Genomic DNA, 24,318 nt, shown 5'->3' with positions numbered 1-24,318 from the left:
AGGAAGAAGCTACACAGTTAATCAGGGTCCCCTCTCTCTGAATCAGGAAAGGTGGGCAGGCCGCGTGTGGGCCGCGGGCCATACGTTGAGTATCACTGTTTGAAATGTGAACATTGTTCTGCTGCAGTCAATGGACTAAACCAGAGAAGAAGAAAACAGACTTTACCATGAAGATCCTCAGTGTGGATCAGTATAATATCAGCCTGATGTCTGCAGTTTAGTGTCAGCACAACTTTCACATCATATTCATCTCAGCACAACTAAAACATGCTGACTGACCTCAGAGTTTCAAGTTTACATCCTGGACTCTCCAGGAAACCACACAGATGCTTCACTCCTGGATCCTGCAGCTTGTTCTTAGTTGAAGACCAGGAGGAGTCATTACTCAGGTCCAGCTCTCTCAGATGGGAGGGGTTGGACTTCAGTGCTGCTGCCAGATAATCACAGCTGATCTCTGACAAACCACAGCTCTTCAATCTGTATAAAGAATGAAAGATGTAAGTTTATTAGACAAAGTGCTTGAAATCATTCAGTGTTTCATCATCTGTTCAGAGCTGAAGAAGGTTCAGAATGTAGAAGTTTAGAAAATGGAAACTCCAAACAGCTGAAGCCAACAGGAAGCAGCTTCAAACAAACACAACAAGAGAAAAAACTCTGAATGTTTCACATTAAAGTCGTACATTTCTCATAAAAACAGGACAAAGACTTGAAAAAGTCGTGTTTTTCCTTCCAGGAACCACATGGCTTCACTTTTAAAGGTGAAGTGTGAAAGAAATGGACATATTGAAATCAATGATATCAAAGCTGGAATCAAATGAGTCCAAGTCTTCTGCTGACTCAGCATCACATTCATCTTTGCTCCTTGTTCTGCATCCCCACCATAAATATAAAGAGGCAAAACTCACATTTTCCAAAATCCTCTTTAAGCTTCGACAATAAAGGAAGATAGTTTTATACAAGTCTTTGTGGTTTTGTGTCTCTGTAATGGATTGAAGAAGCTCCAGTTTTAGAGCAGTAGGATCCACATCACGCGCGTCTGTTGAGTCTGCTCTTCAGCGGCCGTAGAGCTGGACGCTGCCCTTTGGCCATCATCGATACTCTCGCCCGAGATCGCACCGGGGCTAAAATATTCACCTGCTCAGCTGTTTTTGATCAGTTTGAGCCTGTGTGGTTTGATCAGGTGGAGGAACGATGTGATGCTATAAAGACATCATCTTGTCCAAATGAAGTTGTTCCAACACGTGTTTAAAAAGATTTTAAAGGTTGTCGGTTCCGACATCTTAGCGATTTTTAACAGCAGTCTTAGTTCAGGTGTTGTACAGCCTGTTTTAAACATGCTGTTGTACAGCCTGTACTAAAAACCTGATCTGGATCCTCTGTCCGCTCAAACTTCAGGCCTATTTCAAAGCTTCCCTTCCTGTCGAAGATTTTGTAAAAGATTATATTTGTTCAGCTGCAATCTGTTGTAAAGGTTTCAGTCTGGTTTTTAAGCTCTTCACAGCACTGAAACTGCACTTTGGAAAGTTCTTAATGATCTTTTATCAGCCACTGATCAGGAGACTCAGCTGTGCTTTTGGATCTGACCGCTGCCTTGACCACAGCATCTTGACCTCACCACTGGAGCATGGCGGCATCAAGGGCACTCTATTAGACTGGTTCAGCTCTTTTATTAAATCGCATTATTACATTTGGGGCTTATATTTGACGGCAATTTGAAAAACAGCTGAGCTCAGTTGTACAGCGGTCTTTCTTCAAACTGAGGCTTTTATCTAAGGTGAGATCATTTATATCTTTTAAAAACCTTGAACGGGCGATCCACGTTTTCATGACGTCCCAGCTGGATTATTGTAACTCCTTATATGTTGGAGTTAGTGGGACCTGCCTGGCAAGACTGCAGCTGGTCCAGAAAGCTGCAGCTCGTCTTCTGACACAAGCTCAAAGACATTTATCGTCCCAACAACCACATATACGCTGGTCCCTCGCTGTAACACAGTTCACCTTTGGCGGCCTCGCTGTTTCGCTGATCTTTTTTGTGCAATTTTGCATGTTTTTGTTTTTTACAGCGCATTGTGTTCTGCGTCCTGATTGGCTGTAGACCATTGTCAGCCAATCTCGTGCCGTGTCTCCTGTACAGTACAGAATGTGTTCAAATTTACAGCAGTGTGACTCTGCAGTGCTGCACTGTATGTTTGTACGTTTTGTCCCAACAAACAACAATGATGACGAGACGTTTTGCACCTGTGGTAGCAGCCAAAGGCAGAGGAAGATGCTGACCATCATAGTTTCAACAAGGAGGCAAAAAGGTTGTAACTGTCCACAACAAGAACATCGTAAGGATGGAGTCAGCTTTGGCTTTGTGGCTCAGTGACCGCAGGAAAAAGAACATCGTGCTGGACACCAACATTATCTGCAGAAAAACTCAAAAGCTTTATGAAACTTTACCTGACAGCGAGGAGCCCAGGCCATGGACGAGTGCTCCTCACACAGAAGCTCATTTAATGCCAGCAAAGGCTGATTTGACACATTTCAGAAACACTTTGCTTTCATTCTTTAATAATGAACTTATTTTTCTATGAAGGTTTGAACTTTGTTTAAACAAGAGAGAAAAGTGTGAAAATGTTCATGCCTGTCTGAGAAAAGTGTAGAAAGTGTGCAGTGAGGGTTTAACTGCCTTAAAACTTCTATAATACTTGTAAAACATAAAGCTGCTACTTCATTCTGAGACTTATTTTTAGAACGTAACTCGATAAACGAGCGACCGCAGTACTGTATTGTGTTTATTTTGAAAACTCTCAACAGGATCTTCAGATTTATTTTGAAAGCTTTATCTGGAAAACACAAACACATAAGCAGGAAACAAAGAGCGTGATATGAAACGATAGACGTTTTCATATGGTCATCATATATACATCGTTCTATCGAACAGCCCCAGCTCCTGCTGTCAGTCTCTGTAAATCTGCTCTTAAAACACATTTGTATTCACTGGCTTTTAATACAGCATGAGAGTTATTTGATATTTGATGTGTGATATTAATATTAGGAGTTATTTTAATAGTTATCTTGGATTCTTGTACAGCACTGTGGTCAACGCTGCTGCTGTAATTAATGTGCTATAAACACATAAACAATCTGCAGTTAAACATCCAAAACTAAAGATGTGATCGCTGCCTTTAGAAAATGTGCTGATGCACAAGATATCAGCTCCATTAAGGTGGAATGTGGCCGTGTTAGAAACATGTTGGAAGAAGTTTGAAGCTGAAACTGTGAAGCTGAGAGTGAAAGAGCTCCAGCGTCTGTCACAGGAAACTTTCTTATTTCCACACTGATGAAAGCATCAAGCTTTGATTTCCTGCTGCTTTTATTGAGTCACACTGTGAAACTGAGCCACAGCTGAACCAGCATCCCTGTACAGCAGACACTTACAGCGCTTGGCTGCTTCCATTGGACCCTCTGCACAGAGCTTCAGTTTCCTCTTCTGGTCCCAAAGTGCAGAACAACAAGGTTTCAAACAGCTTCGTTCCAGCAGCATCAGCCACAGACATGCAGAGAGAATCCTTTGGTTGTGTTGTGTGTTTGCATATCTGCTGTCTGTGTTGCTTTGTGAGGATGGATCATCTCCTGCAGCTCCAGATAAACAAGCTGCACCTGAACCTGGTAGCTTCACTTAGAAGACACTTGTGACGGGAACGTGTGAGAAGTTTTGTGCAGACAAGTGTGGATTTAGAGTGTGGGACGAGCTCTCCACAGTCTTTGTGGAGATCCACATTCTGCATACTGCCTGTGAGAAGCTGCAGACATTTGTCCTCCAAATCCACTGAGCAGCTGCTCGTGGTGGTATTAGCTTCATGTGTGCGTGTTAGCATGAAGCCTCGGTCACACTCTGCTGTGGACACGGTCACGGACAGCTGGACGCCTGATGGACGAGTCGTCCTTCCTGTTAAACTTCTTTGAGCATGAGAATAGCATGAGAAGCTCAGTGGACACTGTTCAGTGTTTTAACTCTCGCTTTCACTTCAGCTTCACCAACAACAGCACAAGCAGAGCAGCCCACTGCCTGCATGGCTGGGACAGCGCCCCCTGGTGACTGTAAACCACTACAACATGTAGACGGCCGTCTGCAGGCTGGATGTAGCACCACCGCAGAGACGTGCTGCAGCTCTGTTTAGTTACCCAGCTGACAGCAGAGGCTGTAGTTTACTGTTACCAACATGGAAAACTGAAGCTTCACCAGCTGGAGCTACAGAGCTGGAGAACAAAGGAGACTGAGAGGCCAGAATGATGTGGGAGGAAACATCAAGAGCCTGTTTGAAAGGAGACACATGTGGATGCTGTGCCAGTCTGTGGTCTGTCAGAAGTCAGCTGAGTCACACTGCAAGAAGCTGCAGAATCTCAGAGGAGGAGATTTGGAAGTGTTTGTGGGACAAACTGGACTCAAAGAAAGAAGATGTTTGTGAAGTCTTTGGTGGAGGTGAGCAGTGTGAAGCAGAACACATGCAGATGAATCAGGAGGTCAGCATCAGTGTCTCCTTGTGGTGGACGGTAAAAGAATCAGAGCCAACGCTCCCGTCCACCCTCGGCATGAAGCAGTGCTGTTTCTGAAACAGGAGGACAAGTCCAGAGAAGACAGAGGAAGCAAAGATGAGGGTGGGACAGGACAGCAGGACTTCCTTCAGACCTGCAGCTCCATCACACTGCTGTAGCTCCTCTTCATCACACATGTACCTGCAGCCTGTCTTCGAGTCCAGGAGTCACCTCCACACAGTGTAGAAGCCTCCTGTGCAGACCATGGAGTCCAGCCTCTGTCAGGGAAGTCGGCACTAAAGCCTGAAAGACTTCAATCTGTCTCTGCTCCACCCGAGAAAGACCAGCACCGTACTTGTTGTGCATTCAAGGAGGGAACATCAGCGCTGCATCGTGGGAACAACACCGCAGGAACAAAGACACAGCACGGCCGATGAAGGACGAGGACAAAGGAAAGGTGAGTGAGAAGACCTGGTGGTGTGGACGGACCTGCAGGGGCTCCAAGACTGAGGAACAGAGACGTCCATGTACCAGCTGAGGATGCTGCAGTGATCCAGGGAGCTCGGTCCAATCTGAGGCCGTGTGAACTACGTGGACCACAGTTTCTTCACAGACTTCAGCCACGTGAACATCTGGAGATCCAACAGTGCACGAGCTGTGAGCCATCAGCTGTTTCTCTCATCAGCTGCTGTAATGAGAGCTGCTGGAATCATCTCGAGCAGCAGGAAATCACTGATGTTGTTTCTAACCAAAGATATGGGACTGAGCTCCGCTGAGCTCCTTCTACTTTCATCCAGATAGAAACTGCTACAGTCTGCTGATTATTGCTTTGCCTCCATCACACGAGCTCTTTATCCTGTTCTTCACTCTCATTGGTTCTTTGTCTGCTTGTTTTTACAACAGTAGTCTTCTGATTGGTCAAAGGAGACAATCAGCTGTGACTAAATGTAGCTCCTACAGCAGTGATGGGAATAACTACTGAAGCTAATCCAGTATCAAAGCTCAGGAATCAGCAGCTCCCACCTCGTTTTCTTTCAACAACTATTTTTAGCTGCTGTGTTTTTGTGTTTCTGCAGACCTCAGACATCCTGCTGCTCTGGACAACTTTTTCATTCTTTTGTATCATTATTTTGCTTTTCTTTTATTATTATGTTATATGTATTAATATGTGAAACACTTATTCTTTGTGTTTTTGCTTTGCTCCTGTCAAACTGCTTTAATAAAATCTGCTGCAGTCTAAACTGTGGACGTTCCCTTTTTAACCCTTTGTGAAACAATAAAGGTTTAAATCTGAGTATTCATCTATGTTAGTGTTTAATGGGTCTAATAGGTTGCTTTGGCCTTTCCCAGTAATATCTTCCCTTGCAGTCTGTGGTCCAGGCTTCTAAAACCATCCCAGGTTAACAAGAACTACAATCTAGAGGAGAGCTGCCATAACAGGTGTGACTGATGAGATCTGACCTGCAAGGTTACTCAGGTTTGTTTGTATCAGGACAAGCAGGGAAGCCACCTGGACGTCAAAGTAGTTAGAGCTGGGCGAGTGTCCTCACCCACATCGGCTTCACAACTCTGCATCATCTACTGAGTAAGACTCAGAGCATCAGAGATTAGAAGGTCTACAAAGAGCTGAACCAGACTTCCTGTATAAAGGTTTTAGTTCCACAGATCGACAGTGTCAGCACAACTAAAACGTGGAGACTGACCTCAGAGTTTCAATTTGATGTTGTGGATTCTCCAGAAGAACACACAGCTGCTTCACTCCTGAATCCTGAAGCTTGTGGTCTCTCAGGTCCACCTCTCTGGGATACGAAGGGTTGAGCTTCAGCACTGCTTCCAGATAATCACAGCTGATCTCTGACAAATCACAGCTCCTCAATCTGTATAGAGAATGAAAGATGTAAGTTTATTAGACAAAGTGCTTGAAATCATTCAGTGTTTCATCATCTGTTCAGAGCTGAAGAAGGTTCAGAATGTAGAAGTTTAGAAAATGGAAACTCCAAACAGCTGAAGCCAACAGGAAGCAGCTTCAAACAAACACAACAAGAGAAAAAACTCTGAATGTTTCACATTAAAGTCGTACATTTCTAACAAGAGTGTTTTAAAGACAGAGTCACTGATGATCATCTTCTGCCCAGTAAAACTTTGGTTTTCCACATGTGAGTGTTAATGATGCACAAAGACTGTGAGTGCAAAGAGGGAGCGAGGAGGATGACAGAGAGATGGTACAGGAGCATCAAGAACCCGGCGAGGAAATGAGCAGAAGGACTTTGGAGCCTGTTGGATTGAAGCTTTCACAGAGACGTGTTTGACTGGACACCACCAGGACAGACTTTTAATCCCAGGATTTGGATGAGCTTTCTGTCTTTATGGTCACAAATGATGCTGTAACTCTGTGAATGTCCTGGAACTGTCAGCAGTGTGGTTACGTCCTTTTGACCTGAGTTTCCACAGCTCTTATAACAGCAGTGTACATTCAGACTGAGACACGCTTCAGCCTGTATGGACCTGTTTCTGTAGCTGCCACCATCATTCTACATGTTTGTACATCAGCTTATCAAATACTGTCTGCTGTCTTCATTTATTACTCTTCACCTGCTTCACTGTCACTGTGTGGGCGGAGCTGCCTGAGCCTCACCCACACAGACACAGCTCCTCTCTGGAGCAAAACTTCTGCTTCATCTCCGCCTCTTTTCTTCATCGTCCACTTCTCTTTTCTCTTCTTCAGTGTTCTGCAGCCACAGAGCCTCACAGCCGTTAGCACGCCCATACCTGAGCAGCTAGCATTACCCAGCATGCCGTGCAGCAGTGTCAGTTTGTAAATGTGCAAGAATTCCTGCTCCAAACTGTTTCACAGAGTGCTGTGTGCCGTGACCTTTGACCTGCTAAAGACAGTCAGCTGTGGATTATTCATTGTTGTGTCTGATACTTAGAACTGTGAGGAAGAAGCTACACAGTTAATCAGGGTCCCCTCTCTCTGAATCAGGAAAGGTGGGCAGGCCGCGTGTGGGCCGCGGGCCATACGTTGAGCATCACTGTTTGAAATGTGAACATTGTTCTGCTGCAGTCAATGGACTAAACCAGAGAAGAAGAAAACAGACTTTACCATGAAGATCCTCAGTGTGGATCAGTATAATATCAGCCTGATGTCTGCAGTTTAGTGTCAGCACAACTTTCACATCATATTCATCTCAGCACAACTAAAACATGCTGACTGACCTCAGAGTTTCAAATCGACATCGTGGATTCTCCCGAAAATCACACAGATGCTTCACTCCTGAACCCTTCAGGTTGCTGTAGGTTCCACTCAGGTCCACCTCTGTGGGATACGAGGGGTTGGACTTCAGTGCTGCTGCCAGATAATCAAGGCCAATATCTGACAAACCACAGCTCTTCAATCTGTATAAAGAATGAAAGATGTAAGTTTATTAGACAAAGTGCTTGAAATCATTCAGTGTTTCATCATCTGTTCAGAGCTGAAGAAGGTTCAGAATGTAGAAGTTTAGAAAATGGAAACTCCAAACAGCTGAAGCCAACAGGAAGCAGCTTCAAACAAACACAACAAGAGAAAAAACTCTGAATGTTTCACATTAAAGTCGTACATTTCTCATAAAAACAGGACAAAGACTTGAAAAAGTCGTGTTTTTCCTTCCAGGAACCACATGGCTTCACTTTTAAAGGTGAAGTGTGACAGAAATGGACATATTTGAAGTCCAACACCTTTTTCCAGTCACATTATTAAAGCAGACAAACTACAAGCTCATTTTCATTCCAACAAGTCATCTTCTGACCTGGACTAACAACACTGGTCTCTATGTGCAGCTGGCTGTGAGACCAGTGCTCAGGGAGCGTCTACAAAGTGCAACACTGAAAGAACATCACACACTCATTTGCTTCCAGCACTTTCACACAATCATCTACTGTCATTATTCATGTTTGCAGTTCATGCTGTAACTCTGTGACTGTCCTGGAACTGTCAGCAGTGTGGTTACGTCCTTTTGACCTGAGTTTCCACAGCTCTTATAACAGCAGTGTACATTCACCTGCAGGCACACGCTGCCTCTGCTTCAGCTCTGTTTATGAAGCACAAACTGCAGGAACCAAACTCAGACTGGCTCATTTCAATCATGTCTGCTTACAAAGACACTTTGAAACTCTCATCAGTATGTTTCCTGTCCTACTAGGAGGGATCAAACTCTGGACCTTTGTTGTGGATCAGTGAAGGATGCTTAGAAATCCCTCCTGCTGCCTGAGCTTGAACATCATCAGCACTTTAACACTGAGCAGAGGGACGTGGAAAAGGCCTTCTGTCTTTGGTCGTGTCCAAATTCATGGGCTGCATCCTCCTGAGGACCTGGCCTTCGCGGTCTACGTGGGCCGGGTCCTCAGAAGTTTGGGTAGGCCGGAAGTAAACGGCCGTGAAATTGGACAGTCTGTCTCGGTGGAGTTTAATAAACTCAGCCGTCTGCTCCTTGCTATCTAAAATATAACAGGACACTGGCATAAATTCTCGACTGTCTCACACTTCTGTTTAATCAGTTTTCTGTTTGCCGTTTAGTCAGCTCTGTAAAAACCAAGGAGGAACCCACCCGGGGGATTAATAAAGTTTTATTTTATCTAATCTAATAACTTTAATCTCAGCCAAACCGATTTACTCACGAACAAACAAAACACTGAAAAGAGCCAAACAATAACATTTTTAGGTTGTCTAAGTGACTTATATCTTACGTTTAACCCGAGTAGCGAAAGTCCGCGGTGATCTGAAAATGATGTGCCGGGAGTTGTGCCGTTCTCGGCCGCATCAGTAACCTCGAGCTCCCGGCTGGCTTTCGAGCTGGTGGGTAGCAGACGTCTCCGAAAACGTCGAAGCACTTTTGCAAATATGCGGTATCTTGATAAACCGAGCTGATATTTGATGTTTACACAGCTACTTTCTCGCCTGAAAATATGTTAAAAGTTTATTTTCTGACCCAGAAAGATTAGTATGAGTAATTTTAAAACTTAGTAGCGGCCGCCATTGTTGGAAACTGGAGTTTGGCTGGGCCGCGCTATGAATTCTGGGATATGGTAGGCCACGAAGGACACACCCGACCCATCCTTCAAATTCGGGGAAAAGGAGGACGCATTTGTCGGCTGCATTCGGAGGAGTCTACGAATTTGGACAGCCTTTGGCGCGTCGCTGTGACGTAATCGGTCTACAAATGCGGCCTCAGGAGGATGCAGCCCATGAATTTGGACACGACATTTATCTGACTCAACTGTTTCCTTATGTGGGCTGAAGAAAACACAGTTGTAGACTTTATTTATATGAAACATGTATATTTAATGCATTTAATGTATTTGAACCATATTTAATGCATATTACAGGATGTAACAGCTGCATATGTGTCAACAATAATGGCTTTGATTTTACCCCCTATGAACATTTCTGTAGCTCCGCCCCTGCAGCAAACGTGTGTGAGAGCAGCCACGGCCCGCTCCTCCATGGTTTCATTCACACTCATCTCATACTGAACACACACACTTTGTAGGAATCATCAGTACTTTGACTGTTTCTCAGGTTAGCTTCAGGTTAGCCATTTAGCATTTCTCCAGTCTGAGTCACAGAGCGTCACATGACGTGACAGAAGCTGATTGGTCAGCTGCAGTGATGGTGGTGGAGCAGCATTAATGATGATGCTGTAGAACAACAGGAACACGGGGATATCAGACTGTTAGTGGGTTTAGTCATTCCTGCTGCACTTTGTCCTTCTTATTGAAGTGACCTGCTGAGAGCTCACACTGTTCTCTGTAGAAATGATGTCAGTCTGACTCGTCACATGTTTGGAGGCGTGTTTGATGTTTGCTCTTCTGGAAACTCTCAGTATCAAATATGGAAGATGCAAAGGAGACACGCTTCAGTCTGTATGGACCCGTTTCTACATGTTTGTACATCAGCTTATCAAATCCTGTCTGCTGTCTTCATTTATTACTCTTCACCTGCTTCACTGTCACTGTGTGGGCGGAGCTGCCTGAGCCCCGCTGTTAGGTTTTGTATTGTTGATTGTCATTTATGCTTAGAAATATTTAACCATATATGCTTAGAGGTGTATAATCAATTGTGTACTGATAGGATGTGTGATCTTTAGCAGGCTGCAAAGGCTTGGTGTGTATTCCACACTGGAATGCACACCTACATCCTGGGAGCATGGGAAGAGGTCGTACCTTGTTTTATTGTTTTATGGCAGGATAAACGTATCTATATCTGTTTTAGGCTAAGTGCCTTTTGTTTAGATGAACTGTTGGACTTCCAGACCAGCAGGTTTAGGGAAGTCATTTATGGGGTCACACTCTGACCCCCCCCCCCCCACACACACACACACACACACACACACAAACAGTATTCTTTGTTCACATGTATACCTATGTAGACATCATATGTTAATGACCCTATGCATATTCATGTAACCACAATAAAAGGAGTGCTATGGGGAACGACACTTGGCTCCAGGCAGGTCTCCCTCATGCATAACTTTCTGCTTCTTAATACAGATCAAACTGAGGTTATTGTACTCGGCCCTGAAAATCTTAGAAATATGGTATCTAACCAGATTCTTACTCTGGATGGCATTACCTTGGCCTCCAGTAACGCTGTGAGGAACCTTGGAGTCATTTTTGACCAGGACATGTCCTTCAACGCACATATTAAACAAATATGTAAGACTGCGTTCTTCCATTTGCGCAACATTTCTAAAATTAGAAATATCCTGTCTCAGAGTGACGCTGAAAAACTAGTTCATGCATTTATTACTTCCAGGCTGGACGACTGTAATTCATTATTATCAGGATGTCCAAAAAACTCCCTGAAAAGCCTTCAGCTAATCCAAAACGCTGCAGCAAGAGTCCTGACAGGGACTAGAAAGAGAGAGCAGATTTCTCCTGTATCGACTTCCTGTTAAATCCAGAATTGAATTCAAAATCCTGCTCCTCACATACAAGGTCTTAAATAATCAGGCCCCATCTTATCTTAATGACCTTGTAGTACCATATCCCCCTATTAGAGCACTTCGCTCTCGCTCTGCAGGCCTACTTGTTGTTCCTAGAGTATTTAAAAGTAGAATGGGAGGCAGAGCCTTCAGTTTTCAGGCCCCTCTTCTGTGGAACCAGCTTCCAGTTTGGATTCGGGAGACAGACACTATCTCTACTTTTAAGATTAGGCTTCAAACTTTCCTTTTTGCTAAAGCATATAGTTAGGGCTGGACCAGGTGACCCTGAATCCTCCCTTAGTTATGCTGCAATAGACGTAGGCTGCCGGGGGATTCCCATGATGCATTGAGTTTTTCCTTTCCAGTCACCTTTCTCACTCACTATGTGTTAACAGACCTCTCTGCATTGAATCATATCTGTTATTAGCCTCTGTCTCTCTTCCACAGCATGTCTTCATCCTGTCTTCCTTCTCTCACCCCAACCAGCAGATGGCCCCGCCCCTCCCTGAGCTTGGTTCTGCTGGAGGTTTCTTCCTGTAAAAAGGGAGTTTTTCCTTCCCACTGTCGCCAAAGTGCTTGCTCATAGGGGGTCATATGATTGTTGGGTTTTTCTCTGTATCTATGAAGCGCCTTGAGGCGACTTTTGTTGTGATTTGGCGCTATATAAATAAAATTGAATTGAATTGTATTGTATTGAATGAGTAACAAGAAGAACTTTGCCTACTTCGTGTCTTGCTTGCTGTGTAATTATATTGTCTTCAACGTTCCAGCGAATAGGTTCAAGCTACAAACCTATCACCCACCCACACAGAAACATTTCCTCTCTGGAGCTTAACTTCTGCTTCATCTCCGCCTCTTTTCTTCATCCTCCACCTCTCTTTTCTCTTCTTCAGTGTTCTGCAGCCACAGAGCCTCACAGCCGTTAGCACGCCCATACCTGAGCAGCTAGCATTACCCAGCATGCCGTGCAGCAGTGTCAGTTTGTAAATGTGCAAGAATTCCTGCTCCAAACTGTTTCACAGAGTGCTGTGTGCCGTGACCTTTGACCTGCTAAAGACAGTCAGCTGTGGATTATTCATTGTTGTGTCTGATACTTAGAACTGTGAGGAAGAAGCTACACAGTTAATCAGGGTCCCCTCTCTCTGAATTAGGAAAGGTGGGCAGGCCGCGTGTGGGCCGCGGGCCATACGTTGAGCATCACTGTTTGAAATGTGAACATTGTTCTGCTGCAGTCAATGGACTAAACCAGAGAAGAAGAAAACAGACTTTACCATGAAGATCCTCAGTGTGGATCAGTATAATATCAGCCTGATGTCTGCAGTTTAGTGTCAGCACAACTTTCACATCATATTCATCTCAGCACAACTAAAACATGCTGACTGACCTCAGAGTTTCAAATCGACATCGTGGATTCTCCAGGAAACCACACAGATGCTTCACTCCTGGATCCTGCAGGTGCCTGTAGGTTCCACTCAGGTCCACCTCTGTGGGATACGAGGGGTTGGACTTCAGCGCTGCTGCCAGATAATCAAGGCCAATATCTGACAAACCACAGCTCTTCAATCTGTATAAAGAATGAAAGATGTAAGTTTATTAGACAAAGTGCTTGAAATCATTCAGTGTTTCATCATCTGTTCAGAGCTGAAGAAGGTTCAGAATGTAGAAGTTTAGAAAATGGAAACTCCAAACAGCTGAAGCCAACAGGAAGCAGCTTCAAACAAACACAACAAGAGAAAAAACTCTGAATGTTTCACATTAAAGTCGTACATTTCTCATAAAAACAGGACAAAGACTTGAAAAAGTCGTGTTTTTCCTTCCAGGAACCACATGGCTTCACTTTTAAAGGTGAAGTGTGACAGAAATGGACATATTTGAAGTCCAACACCTTTTTCCAGTCACATTATTCAAGCAGACAAACTACAAGCTCATTTTCATTCCAACAAGTCATCTTCTGACCTGGACTAACAACACTGGTCTCTATGTGCAGCTGGCTGTGAGACCAGTGCTCAGGGAGCGTCTACAAAGTGCAACACTGAAAGAACATCACACACTCATTTGCTTCCAGCACTTTCACACAAACATCTACTGTCATCATTCATGTTTCTGCTCCTCTGGATTCACACGGAGCCTCTGCTCATGCCGTTGCCATGGTGAATCATAGTATGTGGCTCCATAACTCAGACTGAGCATGCTCAGAGCTGATTGGCCTTACTCTGATCAGCTGATCTAGAAGAGAAAACTCTGCTATATGTACATTATTACATCTACACCTGAATCACAACACTCACACAAATATATCAACTGTGTTTAATATTTTGGCATGTAGATCATTTATGTGCTTCAGCTCTTCTTACATTTTACCACCAACATGTTTCAAAAGGAGCAGCTTTTACTTTGAAGGCCAGCTGTCTGTGTTTCCTGTTTTCATTGTTGGATAATGAAATAAGTCGATGCTTCAGTGCTTTGAATTGTTACACAAAGCAAAGTTTTCTCGTTGTTCAGGCAGAATCGAGCGTTGAAGAATGAATTCACACGTCAATAAACATTTTCATCAGCACAAGCAGGACAATGAAAGCAGGAAATACCCCAAACTGCCATTTCTCATTCTACAACTTCAACAACTGCACATGAATTATACTTCATACACAGACCCACAGTCTCTGATTGCTCTGAAATCTCACTGACAGCCAATAGAAATAAAGAAAAGTCCAGACTGACAGTCTCTGTGGGGTTAGGCAGTGAACTGCTCACGCTGCGTTCAAGTGCATCACAAACTATTGGAATTGGATCCAACTTTGTGAAGCAGATTTTTTCTCAGCTGCTGTTTTGAACATTTCCTCATGAACTGTATTAAACTCTGTAAATGAACTGAGAACTATTTCTACATTTGAAACTATGGATTCATTTTCCCGTTCACTTCTGTACCTTAGTGTATAAATGAATGTTAGACTGGGCTCCATGGAAACACTTGGACTGGTCTCAGCTGCCTTCTTTCTGTAGTCCTTTCTCTTCTCCAGCTTCTGTTTGAAATCCTCTCACAGAGCCTGAATCCTGCTTTGCTGTCATGTGTGGGCCTGTGTTCCTCTGCTTTAACACAAACCTCACCACAGCAGCTGTGTGGGTCGTCTCTGTAGCAGCCCGATCAGCTTCTGATACATGAACATCATCACAGCTCCTAACTTCACCTTTATTAGCTTTGACATTCATGTCTTTCTTTTCTCTGTCTGTTTCCACACAAGCTCAAAGTCTCTGCAGCCTGTTTTTATCTGCTATCATCAGATCTCCAACAGCCTCATTCACATCCCTCACACACTCTACAGCCTCACCAGTACTGACTTCATCTTCACTGACTGATGGAGCACAACATGAATCTGTGGAGGCTGAAAAGCTGTCCTGACAAACATCTCCCCATCACCACTCCACTTCTGTCAGCCTTTAAATGAACCCTGCTCAAGTCTGTCACTTCTATTTGGAGCCAAGAGGAAAAACTGTTGTTCAGTCGTTTGGAAAGACACAACATTTCTGAAAGCACTCAAACTTCTTCACATTTGTCTTCAGACACATCCTGAACATTTAGGAACTAAAGAACGTTTCAAATATCAAAGATCAGAAATATAGAAAAACAACAACAGCTGCAGTCAGTGAACTCACCTCAGAGTCTCCAGTCGACAGTTTGGACTCTCCAGTCCAGCACACAGAAGCTTCACTGCTGAATCCTGCAGCTTGTTCTCACTCATGTCCAGTTCTGTCAGATGGGAGGGGATGGACTTCAGAGCCGAGGCCACAACTTCACAATGAGTCCCTGAGAGTCCACAGTCAGCCAGTCTGTGATCATAGAAAATACAAAATGTGTTATTATAAAAGCAGAAAGTCTGCATTATAAACACAGACTGAATGTATATGAAGACAAAACAGAGTGAGGTCATAATCTGATGAACATCTGCTCTTCACATCTGTGCTTCAGCTCCTCTTACTGTGTTTGACATGACACAACGATTGAGTCTCTCTCAGACCTGCAGACTTTTAATGAGAATCTTTGTTTGGCTTTAATCTGCAGATGAAGGAGGAAGATGGTGTCACATTTAGGCTTCCATAATGTCCACAGTCTGTCAGTGAGATCTGATCCAGAGTCAGAGTGAAGACACACATGTGGACTGTTTCCTGTCTTGAATCCAGAACATTTTGAATGAGTTCAGCTCAGTGAAGAGTTCCAGCTGGAAAGACGATCTCTGTTTGCTACCTGCTGCTGTCAGGTACGACTGTTCACGTCCACACTCAGGAAAAATCTGCTGACTGTCACCAAACGGAGCAGAAATCTCATCACTGGACAATAATGATGAATGAACTCAGAGCTGCTGATATCACATCTGATTTCAGGGGAACTAAACACAGAAATGATTGGCTCGTTTTAGCTTTCTGTGCCATTAGTCTGCAGGTTTATCACTAGTTGGCAGAAACAGACTTGTATTAATGTTCAGCGCTTCAGTGTTTATGACTCCAGATCCAGGTGACAGCAAGTCAAAATGATGTTACCTGTCTGTGTCCAGCAGCAGCCTTTGAATATTGTTATAAACTCACATGGATCAGTTTGTCTTTGATTGGTTTGTAAAGTTCAAATTCATTTATATTCATCAACTCTAAATGAAAAATGTTTTTCTTCTTCTATGTTTATTATTAGAGTAACAAATTCTTATAGTTTCCTGTTGTTGAGAATTTCAGTGTAAAACCACTCGACCTGTGCATCACTGCACACTGTGAAAGTATTACTGCAGTTTAATCTATAATCCTAATCAGTGTGTTTACTGGACTGTAGTCAGACCTCCGTTATACCAAAGGAAACACTGAACGTCTTCAAAGTCACAATAAATTTATAATAAATGCTAATAAATACTGGAGTGTTAGAAAAGATGCTTCCAGCGTGTTTGTCTTTGATAGGGTTTATTCTGTTCGTCTATTGTCTGACCACTTGGGGGCGCTTTTGTCTCTTTTGCTCTGAGCCTTGGGTTTATTCAAACTGATTTTAATAAACTATTTTCTGCAAGTTGAAGCTTCATCTCCATCTCCAGTGGTTGTTGCATATTTTATGACTATATTAGTAACAGTCAGAGAGTTTAGAGTAAATTAGATCTTCACGTTTGATTTTTGACACAACATAAATGGTGAGCCGGTGTCAGAGGAAGTGACAGCATCCACCGAGGACCGGGGGGAGTGGGAGGACTGGGGGACCAGGCCAACAAAAAGGTGATCACTGATACAGGTCACCAAACATTTGCTCATTTGGTGTCTTAGAGCAGACTCCGCCCAGCTTTGTCGTCCATGGTTGCTCTTTCAAAGGAATCTAGTTACATATTATTTTACTTAATGATCTACTGACACCACTGACTATGCAGGACAACCCCACGTCTGGAGCCAGTGCACATGTGCAGTTCAATTCCTGGGCAGGTTCTGAAGATGGCCGAGCTGTCGAGGACAAAGTTACTAATGTGAAGCTAATGTGGTTAATCAAGATCTTCATAACTATGTGGAGCACAGTGTGCTTTCATCGTGGAGAAATCACACTGAAGAACTCTGCACACATTTTGGGGGCCTTTCTGTTTGTTGCTACAATCTGCAAATTTCATTAAAAGTTTAATAAACTATCATCTGGTCTTTATTTTTAGTTAGCACATACCTTAAAAACTCTAAGCTGTAAGCTAATGATAGTTATATAACAGCAGATGCATGCTGGTGCAATAAGCTGTATGTTTTATTTTTGATCTGATTAGTCAAATAATCACAAAAATAATCGTTTGTGGCAGCCCTAGTGTGACCTCAAATAAGAAATGATTGCAGTTTATGACTGAGTAACTAAACTATCACCAACTGATAATATTAATGATCACATCTGGACTCACCGAGCCTTTCTGAAGTTCCTCACAGCTGGAATCAGTCTCAGTCGTCCCTCCTTTGTTGTGTTGTACTCCTTCAGGTCCAACTCATCCAGAACCTCCTCTGACATCTGCAGCATGAAGGCCAGAGCTGAGCAGTGGATCTCAGAGAGTTTCTTTGATTTGTTCTCTGACTTCAGGAACTCTTGGATCTCCTGAGATAATAAGATGTCGTTCATCTCCATCAGACAGTGGAAGATGTTGATGCTTCTGTCAGGAGAGGATTTTGTCTTCCTTCCTTTTAGATTCTTGATGACTCTCTGGATGGTTTCTGGACTGTTCTCTGTCTGACCCAGCAGACCTCCTAAGAGTCTCTGGTTGGACTCCAGACAGAGGCCATGAAGGAAGCGAACAAACAGGTCCAGACGACCATTTTTACTCCTGAAGGATTTTATTAGTGTTTCCATCAAAAAATTGTCCAGAGATGACTCTTTGTATTTTTTTCCCAGGAAGTCCTTCAGCACCTCTGACTTCCTGTTGGTGAAACAGTGGAACATGTAGACTGCAGCCAGAAACTCCTGGATGCTCAGATGAACAAAGCAGTAGACTGGTTTCTGGAAGATCACACACTCTCTTTTGAAGATCTCTGTACAAACTCCTGAGTACACCGAGGCCTCTGTCACATCCAGACCACACTGCTCCAGGTCTTCTTGGTAGAACATGATGTTTCCTTTCTCCAGATGTTCAAACGCCAGCCTCCCCAGCTTCAGAAGAACTTCCCTGTCAGCCTCCGTCAGCTCCTGTGGACTCGTCTCATGTCCCTCGTGGTACTTGTTCTTCTTCCTCTTTGTCTGAACCAGCAGGAAGTGTGAGTACATGTCAGTCAGGGTCTTGGGCAGCTCTCCTCTCTGCTCTGTAGTCAACATGTGCTCCAGAACTGTAGCAGTGATCCAGCAGAAGACTGGGATTCTACACATGATGTGGAGGCTCCTGGATGTCTTCATGTGGGAGATGATTCTGCTGGACAGCTCTTCATCACTGAATCTCCTCCTGAAGTACTCCTCCTTCTGGGCGTCAGTGAAGCCTCGTACTTCTGTTAGCCTGTCAACACATGTAGGAGGGATCTGATTGGCCGCTGCAGGTCGGGAAGTTATCCAGACGAGAGCCGAGGGAAGCAGATTCCCCTGGATGAGGTTTGTCAGCAGCTGGCTGACTGATGACTTCTGTGTGACATCAGACAGCAGCTTCCTGTTGGTGAAATCCAATGAAAGTCTGCTTTCATCCAGGCCGTCAAAGATGAACAAAAGCTGAGAGACAGCCAGCTTCTCTGCTGTGACCTTCTGTAGTGTTGGATGGAAAACATGGAGCAGCTCCAGAAGACTGTACTGCTCCTCTCTGATCAGGTTCAGCTCCCTGAATGAAAGCAGAACCACCACACTGACATGTTGGTTCTCCAAGCCCTCTGCCCAGTCCAGAGTGAACTTCTGCACTGAGAAGGTTTTTCCAACACCAGCCACGCCGTTGGTCAGAACCACTCTGATGGGTCTCTGTTGGTCAGGTAAGGCTTTAAAGATGTCCTGGCACCTGATTGGAGTGTCATGGAGGGCGTCCATCTTGGAAGCTGTCTCCAGCTGTCTCACCTCATGTTGGCTATGAACCTCTTCACTCTGTCCCTCTGTGATGTAGAGCTCAGTGTAGATCCTGTTGAGGAGGGTTCTACTTCCTGTTTCATCACTTCCTTCAGTCACACGTTCACATCTCCTCCTCAGACTGATCTTATGTTCATCTAAAACCTCCTGCAGACCAACATCTGCTGAAAGAAAGAAAAACAGAAAGAAAACTCTTCAATGTCTGAACAACAACAAGAAGTCCAGTTTTCAGAAATGAGTCCATCAGCAGACAGATGTTCAGTCTTACTTTGTACACAGCTGCTCTGACTGGCTGTCTGCAGTCCAGCTCTGCTTCTGGATCTTTCTCCACACTGGGGACAGGACCAGTCTCCTGATGAAGCAGACTGGTCCCAGTATGAGGAGATGCACTGTCTGCAGAACCAGTGTCCACAGCTGGTAGAGACTGGATCCTTCAGGACGTCCTGACACAAAGCACAGCAGGACAGCTGCTCCTCCTCACAGACACCACTCCTCTTCCTCTTCCTCCCTCTGTGAACACATTTCTTTATCACTAAAATCATTGACTGTCAGTGACAAACATCCAGATTTGATGACACTGTGCAGAAGCTCTGATGGTCACAGAGAAAAGTCAAAGTGGAGAAACTTGTGTTTGAGTTCAGAATCCAAGTTTCCTTTGCTGTTCCTGCCTGTCTTATTAAACACAGAGTGATCAGCCTACAAACTCCACAGTAAAAGCCTTCATCACAGAGCTGATTATGTCCTTCACTGGATGTACTGGAAGTTTGGGATCCATCACTTTCAACTGACCTTTGACCTCCTCTAAAAACTGTGGTGGAGCAGCGGTGTCACATTCAGAGCTTTCAGCTTTATTTTGAAAGAGTTCAGTCATCAGGAAGTGAACTTCTGGGTTCTGATTTCCTTTCTATTATTTTACAGAAGTGAAGAAGAAGAACTAAAAGCTTTGAAATGATCTGAGTGATATTTTTGAACATTGCCACCAAATTGAGTTCAGCCTCCAGCAGTAACTTTGTTTCATGATGCCTCCCTGATGATGTGATGTTTGATTACAAACCTGTTTATGTGTTAGACGTTAATCACATGAACACAGGCAGAAAAAAGAAGCCAATGAAACAAATGACAGAAACGTGTTCATTCACTGCCATAATCCATATTTTATATGTACAGATGTTTGTAAAGAACACGTGTGCAGCGCTTTGTTCTGAGTATCTGCTGTCAGCACACAGTGCAGCAATAACTACAACCACACGTTTCTGTAGATCCTGAACATCAGCCTGGAGGAATCTGACCTCAGGTCTGCACACAGAGGAGCTTCACCTCTGGGATGATGCTGGCTTCAGCTCCTTCTACAATCAGGCAGAAGCTTCTGCACCATCAGGACACAAACAGAGAGGAGCTTCTATCCTCAGACCATCCAAGTCCTAAATCAGAACATGCTCCCCTCATAGCATCACCATCAGGGTTTAAACAGGACCTTACATCATGTTCTTGTCTCACTGTCATATTTCAGATCATGTCTGATTCATTATGACGTCACACGCTGCTACACTGATCCTGCTGCTTCATTACTGCTGATATTACTCTGCTCACTCTGTTCAGTTACTCTGTTTACATCACTTTGCTCATTTGCTTTGTTCTGCTTGCACTGCTCTGTCAGTACATGCTGTGCTAATGTGGCACAAAGCACTTTAACATTACATCTGCACAATGTTTCATTATTTCATTTAATGATTGTTTCTAATGTTTTGTCCAGTCACAGGAGCAGCTCAGCACATTTCACTGTGTTGTACGTGTATGACGATGCCTGTGACAAATAAACAGCCTCGGACTCTTCAATCTTCTGCATTTCTTTGGAGATCAGCTCAGTGGCCTGTTGAGACCATCTTTCTATTTCTGATGACTCAGTTCAGATTATTATCCTGATACTTTCTTTTAAAATGTGATGAAATCATTTATCTGATGTTCTGACACAAATACACCAAAACAATCCCAAACAGCACAAACCACCACGTTACACACAGTGTAATAAAAATACAGGCAACTACAAATAAAAACACTTTAAAAATATAAACTAAAATTACAAAGTGGTCACAGAATTTCAAACACCCGTAAATGAGTCAGCAGCTCTCTTACATGGTCAGCTGAGCTCCATGATTGAAGAACATTGTTGCTGCAGGTTCATGACTGAAGACTGGAGGAAGTCTTCCTTTGGACCAGTCACTCCTCACAGACACACAGCTGGATGCTGGAGACTGTGACCTCTGACCTCTGCAAACACAAACACATCACATGAATTACTGATTAATCTCTGTTTAAAATCTTTTAAGCAGCTGCAAACACACAAACTGGATGATGTGATGGTTTCTGTCAGTAATAGTTGTCTCAGATTAGAGTACAGACGGCTGCAGAGACGTTCACAGCAGCAGAGAAGAAATCATTACCTTGGATTGCATTACAACTACGATTGATACTAGCATTATCGTACCCGGACCACCATTAGGAATCATTTATGATGTCACTGGCAGAACATTTATAGAAACAACCTTTGAACTCTTGAGTCAGCAGCTCTCTTACATGGTCAGCTGAGCTCCATGATTGAAGAACATTGTTGCTGCAGGTTCATGACTGAAGACTGGAGGAAGTATTTCTTTGGACCAGTCACTCCTCACAGACACACAGCTGGATGCTGGAGACTGTGACCTCTGACCTCTGCAAACACAACCACATTGCATTCATTTCACATCAATTAGTACACCACAAAAGGCATGCAAGAAACACAGTATGAAGGCAAACTTCTGGCTTCAATAACATTCAACAGGTCAGGTGGAAACTTTTCTCAGATTTGATTCATGTTTTTATAGAACGATCCAGCTAAAAAAAATATACCATTAGGTCAGGGGTCAGCAACCTTCAGGACCCAAAGAGCCATTTGGAGCCAGTTTCCACGCAAAAGAAAACACTGGGAGCCACAAATACTTTTTGACATCTAGAATGAAGATAACACTGTATATACTGTTTTTTACCTTTATGCTTTGTGTGAACAACTAAGGTGTGTTGCTTATGAAATCCATGAAGTGCTACAGAGAAAATTACAGGTTATTTATGTAATGAACACATTTGAACTCTTAAAGAAATATAACAAAAGGAAAGACACCCAGCTGAACTAAAATGATGTAGCAAACAAAAACTGCTGTGAGCCGCCACCCTTATATCTCCTTTGGGCTTTTGGAGCCTTGACCTGACTTTTAAAAAATAATTGGAAAAAAAGCTCTATGCTGCTGAAAGATGAAAAATAGATATTTGCAAAATTCTGCCTAAATATGTATTTTACCTGGTTAATTTCGTTTCGGCGGGTACACCGGCTTCCGCGAGTGTGACGCTTATTTGAGCGATGAAAAAATAAAAAAATATAATTTTATTTTTATATTTCAATATCACAATAATTTTCCAATTTAGAACTACAAGTTAAAAAAGAACATAAATAAAATACACTTCAGCTAAATACTTCTAATTTATTTTCCCAAACCACGAGGAGCCGCACTGTAAGGACTAAAGAGCCGCAGGTTGCCGACCCCTGCATTAGTGTTAGTCAATGTTGCAACTGAACTGAAAAACAAAAGATTTTGGTCCAAAGAAACAAAGTCACTATTAATACAACACAACCCCCCCAAAAAGAGCCATGTAGACCCCGGGCTCTATGGGTCTTGTGCTCGGAGCTTGTTCCTGTGCTGCCATGATTAGTGCCTCTGTGCTGTCTTTCAGTCCAGCTTTGTTCAGCCACTGGTAGGATTTCTGGATGTCAGCCACTTCCTCTGCCTGCTGGTGGTGCAAACTGTGTCGTTCTGAGTTTCATTGGACGTCTTTGTCCAAAGCACCAGACAAAGGGCAAAGTAGATGCATTTGCATCAGCAGGAAAATACACCCCAAACTAGCATCATCATTATACAACTTTAACAACTGCCACTAAATGATACTTCATACACAGACCAGTGTGAGGTTAAGTTATAATGTCACTGGCAGAACATTTATAGAAACAACCTTTGAACTCTGAGTCAGCAGCTCTCTTACATGGTCAGCTGAGCTCCATGATTGAAGAACATTGTTGCTGCAGGTTCATGACTGAAGCCTGGAGGAAGTATTTCTCTGGACCAGTCACTCCTCACAGACACACAGCTGGATACTGGAGACTGTGACCTCTGACCTCTGCAAACACAAACATCAATAACTGATCAGTTCTCTCTGACAGCCATATGATCAGCTGATCCCTCTGTGATATTGTGTCTGCCTCATAACGCTGACAGGTCAGCCAATCATCAGCGGTTTTTTCTGTCTCTGAATGAACTCAGTTTGTTCTCAGCTCTTCTCTCTGATTCTGCTGCACTGACTTCACTTAAACTTACAGAGTTCAGATCTTAGCAAGAAAACAAGTCAATAAAAATCAAACTCAGATCAAACAGTTTGAACCAATCACAGATCAATGATTCTGTCATGGTTATGTTGAAATGACTAATAAAGTTAGTAGTGTTCTTACATTGTTGCTGCAGGTCCATGACTGTAAGGTGGAGGTGTTTGTGTAACTCCGTCACTCCTCACAGACACACAGCTGGATGCTGCAGATGCTGCTCCGTCCTCTTCCTCCATCTTCTTGATGTCAGGGTGGAGTTAGTCTGAGAGGTAAACACACACACTCAGAGGTGCTGTTGTACTGGAAGCATCACACTGACGGCTTTCTAATGTTGGAGCTTTGGCCCTAAAGTCCAAACCAGTTATTTTAGAGGCTCAAAGTCTTTAAAAAACACCAAAACCATCACATTATTTAATAAGTACATGATCAGGTGGATGAAGGAACTCAGTGTGTTTGGGATCATCATCATGGTCAGGAGCCCACATGTTACGGCTCCTTTGGAGAGAAGCTGAGGATCACTGCAGGAAGTGAGCTCATGAAACCAAACTGCTGTTTGTGAGCAGCATGACTCTGTTATTGGACCTGCTCTGTGTTCTACATATGATCAATACTTCAAATATCTGTAAACATCTCATCTTATATTTGTTGCACTTGGTCACATCTGTCTTTAAAAATAGATTTTTAATGTCACTGAGAGTTCTTTTCTACCTTTATTGATTTATTTTGGAATAAATTAAATATAAAGGTGCCAAAAACTGCCTGCAGCTTCTGCTCTGTGACAGGAAACTACTGTCAGGCTCAAAATGACTTCAGATTATTCATCACAGAGTGTTTATAGATCACAGGACACGTTACAGTTTTACTGTCAATGTTTTAGTTTAAAAGAATGACGTGATAAGATCTTACTGTGAATC

At 43.4% G+C, this 24,318-nt stretch overlaps 1 protein-coding gene across 3 annotated transcripts; it reads right to left on the bottom strand.

Annotated features, from left to right (window-relative positions):
- Window positions 1-260: 260 nt before the first annotated feature.
- On the bottom strand, window positions 261-23,848 carry LOC146682061 (NLR family CARD domain-containing protein 3-like). 3 transcript variants are annotated; one of them, XM_085448504.1, is made up of 6 exons: window positions 23,531-23,848; window positions 21,165-21,267; window positions 19,268-19,346; window positions 17,378-19,163; window positions 15,135-15,308; window positions 261-477 (listed from the first exon to the last, which is right to left on the bottom strand). In XM_085448504.1, exons 1-6 carry the CDS (start codon window positions 23,638-23,640, stop codon window positions 261-263), a joined length of 2,469 nt encoding a protein of 822 aa, XP_085304630.1. In that variant the 5' UTR covers window positions 23,641-23,848. The 3 variants fall into 3 exon arrangements, with proteins under 3 accessions (XP_085304630.1, XP_085304629.1, XP_085304631.1); XM_085448503.1 differs by lacking the exons at window positions 19,268-19,346; window positions 21,165-21,267; window positions 23,531-23,848 and adding exons at window positions 6,225-6,398; window positions 7,738-7,917; window positions 12,868-13,047 and having other exon boundaries at window positions 17,378-19,193; XM_085448505.1 differs by lacking the exons at window positions 261-477; window positions 21,165-21,267 and having other exon boundaries at window positions 15,131-15,308; window positions 23,533-23,844.
- Window positions 23,849-24,318: the final 470 nt, after the last annotated feature.

This window comes from Copadichromis virginalis, linkage group LG23, assembly GCF_057382275.1.
Source record: "Copadichromis virginalis isolate Kocher_CV1m ecotype Utaka linkage group LG23, C_Virginalis_male_GT1.1, whole genome shotgun sequence".
Taxonomy (NCBI): domain Eukaryota; kingdom Metazoa; phylum Chordata; class Actinopteri; order Cichliformes; family Cichlidae; genus Copadichromis; species Copadichromis virginalis.
Note: the sequence above shows the minus strand (reverse complement) of the source record. Positions and strands in the feature narration are given on the sequence as shown.

Coding starts and splice junctions, on each gene's coding strand:
- LOC146682061 (XM_085448503.1), bottom strand. CDS start 18,963: ATGGACGCCCTCCATGACACTCCAATCAGGTGCCAGGACATCTTTAAA. Junction 13,048..15,134: donor TGTCGACTGGAGACTCTGAG/GTGAGTTCACTG, acceptor TTCTTTATACAG/ATTGAAGAGCTGTGGTTTGT. Junction 6,399..7,737: donor TGTCGATTTGAAACTCTGAG/GTCAGTCAGCAT, acceptor TTCTCTATACAG/ATTGAGGAGCTGTGATTTGT.